Raw genomic sequence first — 8,226 nt, 5'->3', positions numbered from 1 at the left:
AAAACATCATATATGGTTTATTTGTTGTGAAACGCAAAGCTAGACTATGAGCCATGTATACTTGAAACTCTGTTTTTAGCGTTATAAAGTAAACACGTCTTTCTTTTATTCGACACATAAAGAGTGCCCGCGTAAAAGACCGTGCTGTAAATAAAATAATTTTGTTGTTTTTTATTTATAAAACTTTAAATACAGAAGTAAGCTTATATCTTTCTGTACATTTGCTTGTTTATTGCTCTGCGTAATTTATATATATATATATACACTGTATACAAAGATGATAAGATTATTCTCTAATATTTTTAACTATAACCAATGCTTACATCAAACATTTCTTATATATATATATACACTGTATACAAAGATGATAAGATTATTCTCTAATATTTTTTAACTATAACCAATGCTTACATCAAACATTTCTTCTTGTACGTGATGATGGGCATGCGTATGACCGAGTTCGAACAGGATAGCCGATAATGTCTGAGTATCGTCCAGGTTATCCACCGCTGCTTCAAGTGCTTGCATTACAAGTAGTGCATGCCGTTCGAGTCCTCCTAAGTCCCAGTCATATCTACCGTCCTCCTGCAACGTCATGAACTTCTTGAAGTATTTCGAAAGTTGAGGGTACTGAGTGAACAATCTGGAACATCAAGAAACTTTCATCTTACTATCACTCACTTACTACAACATACCTTATATAATTAACAAAACTAGCTTTCATCTTACTATCACTCACTTACTACAACATACCCTATATAATTAACAAAACTAACTTTCTTCTTACTATCACTCACTTACTACAACATACCCTATATAATTAACAAAACTAACTTTCTTCTTACTATCACTCACTTACTACAACATACCTTATATAATTAACAACACTAACTTTCTTCTTACTATCACTCACTTACTACAACATACCTTATATAATTAACAAAACTAACTTTCTTCTTACTATCACTCACTTACTACAACATACCTTATATAATTAACAAAACTAGCTTTCATCTTACTATCACTCACTTACTACAACATACCTTATATAATTAACAAAACTAACTTTTATCTTACTATCACTCACTTACCACAACATACCTTATATAATTAACAAAACTAACTTACCGTTTAAAGATTACAACACCAGTTCCAGCCATATCCTGAGAAATTACAGTCCAAGCATGCCTCATGAGCTCCACCTGTCGAGAAGAAAAGCATTGACTCAGTTGATGATCTACTGAACCTTTCAGTACGGATTGTCCACTTATAATACATCCCATATTTATGATCTCAGAAAAGGTTAACTAGCGGATATACAGGATTCTCTTCTTTTTCAGTCAGCAACGAACAACGTCTTTCGTTTTCGGGTCTACAAAAAAATAAATATTTTGTTGCCCATTCTTTTGTGTACAACACAACAATATTATTATGAAATTGAAAAATCAAGAAATACATGGTTTCAAATCCATTCTTGAAATCCCCCTAATGGCTCAGCAAGTATGTTTGAGGGTTTATTATGCTAATATTCAGAGAAGTTCATTGTATAGCTTTGCGCTAAACAAACAATTATTATTGATGAAAATAATCGACAACAGTTTGATCTACTTTCAAAGCTACTTCTGATCATTTAGCTGAATGGTAGATATTTTGGCATTAATTTAAACTATCAAACACTTGAAATCAAGCTGGGGTTTGGAGTGCTTTACTCTCCAGATGATTTCACATTCGGTTATGGATATACTAAACACTTCAACTATAGCTACGAATGTCAAGTGAATAATTTAGTAAATATACTTATAAATAATGTTTTACGTAATGTTACCCGTGTGTATAAAATACAAAATAAGCCCCTGACACTTGGGCGTACAAAGGATGTTGTCTCACGCTGATTAGCTATCTCAGGTGATAGGGAAGAGCTTGAGACCAAAGTATATGATGATGAGATCATCTATGATGAGGGTGTAGATAGATTACAAGCAAATCACCACAGTGTTGTAGATCAGCAGATATCAGTATGTCTCAACAGGTGACTATATCATCAACTTTATAGTAACATACCTTTTACAAATAACCTAATCTGCTGATTAGTCCCAAAAAAGGATTATTTTGTGTAGTTTTATAAGTAAAATATTCACTCTCTCTTTCTGGCTGTATATATATTGCATGCTTCGCTAATTATAATGTACAGTTTGACTTTACCTTTTACCTGTATTTTTATACTAACAAATCTATGTAATCCTGAATAAGATTATTCTGTTTTATAGGTAAATTATTCAAACTCTATATAATAAATGCATATTTTGCTAACTGTAATGTAGTATAATATATAGAGATACAATTAATTATAGATGTTTCAATACAGAGATATATTTGTAAGTTCTGTGATGTGTATATAGTGACACATTCTAGTTTTAAGAATACAATTAAATCATTCTAGTATAAACATTTCTGTTTCATTATGTGTAGTAAAGAAGTGAACATTTTGATCCATAAGATAATGTTTAAACTGACAACTAGTCAATTTTGTTCCAGTACCCATCTGAAGCTTGCAGGTTTTTTACCATGTTTTAAAATTATTTGAAAGCTTTGACGTGTATTGCACTTCCATTATCCTTGAGCAGAATATGTATATTTAGAAAATGCATCAATACATTTTTTTTGTTTGAAGTTAAGCACAAAGCTACACAATGTGCTATCTGTGCTCTGCCTACCACGGGTATCGAAACCCGGTTTCTAGCGTTTTACGTCCGCATCAATACAAGTAAGTAAATACTTAAATTGATTATTATAATGAAATTATCAGAGTTACACCAAATCAACCTGACATTGTTCATTGATCCCAGAAATGATCACTTGTTTTCTTGAAAATTTATATCTTACTGGTTTATGTGGGGTGTATGTATCCTGATGACTTACCCAGTCTTTAATTTGTTTTAGAGTGATGGATTTACCTAATGCTTTTAAAGATCTCAGTAAATGTTGCACTTCACCACTATTGGCAGGGTAAGTAGGATTATGATAAATAGATTGTAGTGCTCGATCCACATCAGACATTGTTTGTTTCGTCTAGTTAATTGATACCACCTATTTTTAGTTGGTTTACTCTCAATTCTGTCTCTAACAGTATTAGTCACTTGTCCATTACAACAAGCAAGATTAATTCTTAGTTGACTCAAAATATCATTTACCTTAAAGGGTTGACAACAGTCCATGATGATATCCAAGACACAAATGAATAAATAATACAGTGTTACTTTATTATAACATCCTTGTGCTGACATGCTTGATCTTTGTGCTTCATATACTGCCATCTGTCAGTATTTCTTATGATCTATTGTGGAATATTAATACCTGATAAATGTTCTAAACATTCTTCCTATCCATTAGGGTTAAAAGTCTTTTGTTTATGTAGTACATCATGGAATGTATCTCTTAAATATATTCAATCATTCCATGATAGATCAGCACTGGAGAAGATTTCCACCTCTCTTTCTATATTTATGAGCAAAGTTGTCAACAAATTTATTTTTTTCATTTTGATTTTAATGAGTAGCATGGCTTGTGAGCTAAAGGTCTGACGATGTTGTTGCAACTAATTTATCATCTGTTGGTAACATGTCAATTTGAATGATGGAATGCATATCATTATCTATCAAGTTTAATACTTTATGCACTGGCCTTTCATAAATCTTTGGTTGATAAAGTGAGTGTACCACTTCTTAAATAACACGAATCATTTATTTGTGTTCCATATCTTTCAATTATAGCATCCTGCTGTAACTGATTCATGAATTGTTTTCACATTATACAAATGAGCTACAGAATTTATTTTAAAAAGGTCAAATATAAACTCTGAATCTTACAAAAACATTTAAATCTCACACGAATGTTCTAATTATAAGATAAGCATGCCCAAATAACCCTGCAACGATCATTAAAAATTTTGCTCAGTTTGGAATTTTAATTTTGTGTCCCTTTCTAGTATAAGACAGTAAAGTCAAACAGTACTACATTATAATTAGCAAAACATGCATTATATATGAAGAGTTGGAATGTTTTAATTATAAAATAATACAATATATATGAACACTATAAAGTTGATGATGTAATCACATGTTTGAGACATATTGATATTTGCTGATCTAAGGCACTGGTGAACCATCTGCATGTTTATCACGGATGATATTCACTTTAGTTCTCCTATTTCCATCCCCTATTAACATGCACTCTGCTGGCACAATTTGGAACTATGACATCACAAACTATTCACCCATGGCATCGTGCTCCAAGAAACACGCCCTCCAGTGCCGATGTGGTGGAGTTATGACGTCATGTGATCTTTTGTTCTCAAGTTTCCCCTACTTCCTATCATCTGAGGCAGCCAATCATTTTATAACTGTATCATTTGGACACCCAAGTGCCTGGCTAACTATTACTAGGTCCTTAAGCCATCATTAGGTTAAACGTGATGACTTGAGGGCTTAGATGAAGACGAAAATCCTAAAATAAGGAAATGGCATAGTGTTTTAAAATCTGTTTGAAGAGGCAAAACATATAGTAGAACAAGAAGAACCAGCACAAAATAAAATTCCATTGTTAATTTATTAAGATATATAATGTATACCCCTGTCTGTCTCTCTCTCTATCCTTGTCTGTATATATCTACTTATATTTATCGATTTCTCTCTCTCTACATTTGTTTTATATATATATACCCCTGTCTGTCTAGCTACCCTTGTCTGTATATATATTTACCTATATTTATCGATCTCACTCTCGCTACACTTGTTTTATATATTTATACATATATACCCCTGTCTGTCTATCTAACCTTGTCTGTATATATCTACCTATATTTATCGATCTCTCTCTCTACATTTGTTTTACATATTTATATATATATATACCCCTGTCTGTTTGTCTAACCTTGTCTGTATATATTTACCTATATTTATCGATCTCTCTCTCTAGATTTGTTTTATATATTTATACATATATACCCCTGTCTGTCTATCTACCCTTGTCTGTATATATTTACCTATATTTATCGATCTCTCTCTCTCTCTACATTTGTTTTATATATATATACCCCTGTCTGTCTAGCTACCCTTTTCTGTATATATTTACCTATATTTATCGATCTCACTCTCGCTACACTTGTTTTATATATTTATACATATATACCCCTGTTTGTCTATCTACTCTTGTCTGTATATATCTACCTCTATTTATCGATCTCTCTCTCTCTCTACATTTGTTTTACATATTTATATTTATATGTATACCCCTGTCTGTGTATCTAACCTTGTCTGTATATATTTACCTATATTTGTCGATCTCTCTCTCTACATTTGTTATACGTATTTATATATATACACCCCTGTCTGTCTATCTACCCTTGTCTGTATATACCTACCTATATTTATCGATCTCTCTCTTTTTCTCTACATTTGTTTTATATATTTAAATATATACCCCTGTCTGTCTATCTACCCTTGTCTGTATATATCTACCTATATTCATCGATCTCTCTCTCTACATTTATTTTATATATTTATATATATATACCCCTGTCTGTCTATCTACCCTTGTCTGTATATATCTACCTATATTCATCGATCTCTCTCTCTACATTTATTTTATATATTTATATATATACCCCTGTCTGTCTGTCTACCCTTGTCTGTATATATTTACCTATATTTGTCGATCTCTCTCTCTACATTTGTTTTATATATTTATATATATACCCCTGTCTGTCTGTCTACCCTTGTCTGTATATATTTACCTATATTTGTCGATCTCTCTCTCTACATTTGTTTTATATATTTATATATATATACCCCTGTCTGTCCATCTAACCTTGTTTGCCCTATCTTTATATATAATTCTCCATTCTCGTCAATCTATATGCATCTCTGACCATCTGCCATATTTATATACATGTATCAATGACTGCTTCTAACACATTGTTTCCCTTATCTTTATATATAACTACCGTATTTCTCTTTACTACCTGCTTGATATGTTTCTACTTACTCTATCTGTCTATCTTGCTAAAAGTGTGTGCATACACATATATATATGTACGTATACCTGCCTTTTTATTTGTCTAACAGTATATACCTACCCTGCCTGTCTACTTGTCTAAAACTATATACCTACCCTGCCTGTCTATTTGTCTAAAAGTATATACTTACCCTGCCTGCCTATCTGTCTAAAACTCTATACCTATCCTTGCTGTATATTTGTCTAAAACGCCATATTTATCCTGCTTGTCTATTTGTCTAAAACTATATATCTACCCAGCCTGGCTATTTGTCTAAAAGTAGGTACCTACCCTGCCTGTCTAAAACTATATATCTACCCTGTCTGTCTATTTGTCTAAAACTATATACCTACCCTGCCTGTCTATTTGTCTGAAAGTATATACCTACCCTGCCTGTCTATTTGTCTAAAAGTATATACCTATTCTGCCTGTCTAAAAGTATGTACCTACCCTGCCTATCTAAAACTATATACCTAACCTGCCTGTCTATTTTTCTAAAAGTATATACCTACCCTGCCTGTCTATTTGTCTAAAACTATATATCTACCTGCCTTCCTATCTGTCTAAAACTCTATACCTATCCTGCCTGTCTATTTGTCTAAAACTATATATCTACCCTACCTGTCTATTTGTCTAAAACTCTATATCTATTCTGCGTGTCTATTTGCCTAAAACTATTTATCTACCCTACCTGTCTATTTGTCTAAAAGCATGTACCTACCCTACCTGTCTATTTGTCTAAAACTATATATCTACCTGCCTGCCTATCTGTCTAAAACTCTATACCTATCCTGCCTGTCTATTTGTCTAAAACTATATATCTACCTGCCTGCCTATCTGTCTAAAACTCTATACCTATCCTGCCTGTCTATTTGTCTAAAACTATATATCTACCCTACCTGTCTATTTATCTAAAAGCATGTACCTACCCTACCTGTCTATTTGTCTAAAACTCTATATCTATCCTGCATGTCTATTTGTCTAAAACTATTTATCAACCCTACCTGTCTATTTGTCTAAAAGTATGTACCTACCCTGCCTGTCTATTTGTCTAAAAATATATATCTACCCTACCTGTCTATTTGTCTAAAAGTATATATCTACCCTGTATGTCTATTTGTCTAAACGTATATACCTACCCTGCCTGTATATTTGCCTAAAAGTATATACCTACACCGCCTGTCGAAAAATATTATTGCAATTTACCTAATATCACTCATAAATAAATAAACACTGCTAGTTTCCATGTTCAAAATACCTAGAGGTATATTATCATATCAAAAGATGGATGTTTCTATCTATTTTAGCTTAAGAGAAATGTACTGGCAACAAGTGATACAACTGGTGTTCCTCTTGTTGTGGGAGCAAAACATGACATAAAAAAGGGAAAAATTACTTAGGTAGAAAGTGGCTTCAACTAGCAATGCAGCCAGTTTGGCATTTATAGCATGTATAGTAATTCTAAAACAATTTCCAACTTTTTAATGGTTAATTTACCCAACAGCCACTAGAGGCATAGATGCATTCTGAATTAAAACAGAGAATGACTTTAGTGTTTAGGAGTGGATGGCAAGGCTAAAGTCAACGGTGGTGTAGGCAAAAAAATTAAATGAGATAAAAAACAATTGGGGAAACTTGGCCCCATTTTATGTGTATGTTACTGCAACAAAAGAAGGGAACTCTTTGACTTTTTCTTGTTTAACTTACCTACTTTTACACTACATGTTTGCAGGGTTTGCCCTCTCATATAAATTGGCTCTGTTTTGATATCAAATATTTTGATTGCGGACCCCTTTAATATAATTTGGCTGTTTATGTACTTGTAAAATGTGTTTATCAGATACTGATGACTTTACGATCCCAATACTGAAAAAGTAGCAACCTCGCGGATGATTAAAGAACTGCTCCTATCTAGATAACCAATCTCATAGTTTAAAACTACAATTAATGTAGACAAGTCTTAAATATTTCAAATTGCAGTTAAATCTGATTGGTTCAAAAACAACGTAGATATAAGAATAATTTATTCATACATTTTTCATTGCCTCGAATTTTGAAGACTTTCAGCAAGCCTAAAATACTGAAGCATATAGATGAGTCTTGCTCATTCACGTTTCGCCATGACGATATATTTACAGTTTTGAATAAAAGATAAACATAGATAAATGAAAACA

At 32.4% G+C, this 8,226-nt stretch overlaps 1 protein-coding gene across 1 annotated transcript; it reads right to left on the bottom strand.

Annotated features, from left to right (window-relative positions):
• Nucleotides 1–390: 390 nt before the first annotated feature.
• Nucleotides 391–3,057, bottom strand: LOC106469949 (cytoglobin-2-like). The gene is made up of 3 exons (XM_013930470.1): nucleotides 2,920–3,057; nucleotides 1,129–1,202; nucleotides 391–643 (listed from the first exon to the last, which is right to left on the bottom strand). The coding sequence occupies exons 1-3, from the start codon at nucleotides 3,055–3,057 to the stop codon at nucleotides 391–393; spliced, it is 465 nt and encodes a 154-aa protein (XP_013785924.1).
• Nucleotides 3,058–8,226: the final 5,169 nt, after the last annotated feature.

Source organism: Limulus polyphemus, unplaced genomic scaffold (genome assembly GCF_000517525.1).
Source record: "Limulus polyphemus unplaced genomic scaffold, Limulus_polyphemus-2.1.2 Scaffold3739, whole genome shotgun sequence".
NCBI lineage: Eukaryota > Metazoa > Arthropoda > Merostomata > Xiphosura > Limulidae > Limulus > Limulus polyphemus.
The sequence above is the reverse complement of the archived record's forward strand: the minus strand, read 5'-3'. Positions and strand labels throughout refer to the sequence as shown.

Coding starts and splice junctions, on each gene's coding strand:
- LOC106469949 (XM_013930470.1), bottom strand. CDS start 3,057: ATGTCTGATGTGGATCGAGCACTACAATCTATTTATCATAATCCTACT. Junction 1,203..2,919: donor TAAAACAAATTAAAGACTGG/GTAAGTCATCAG, acceptor TCTTCTCGACAG/GTGGAGCTCATGAGGCATGC. Junction 644..1,128: donor GGTGTTGTAATCTTTAAACG/GTAAGTTAGTTT, acceptor TTGATGTTCCAG/ATTGTTCACTCAGTACCCTC.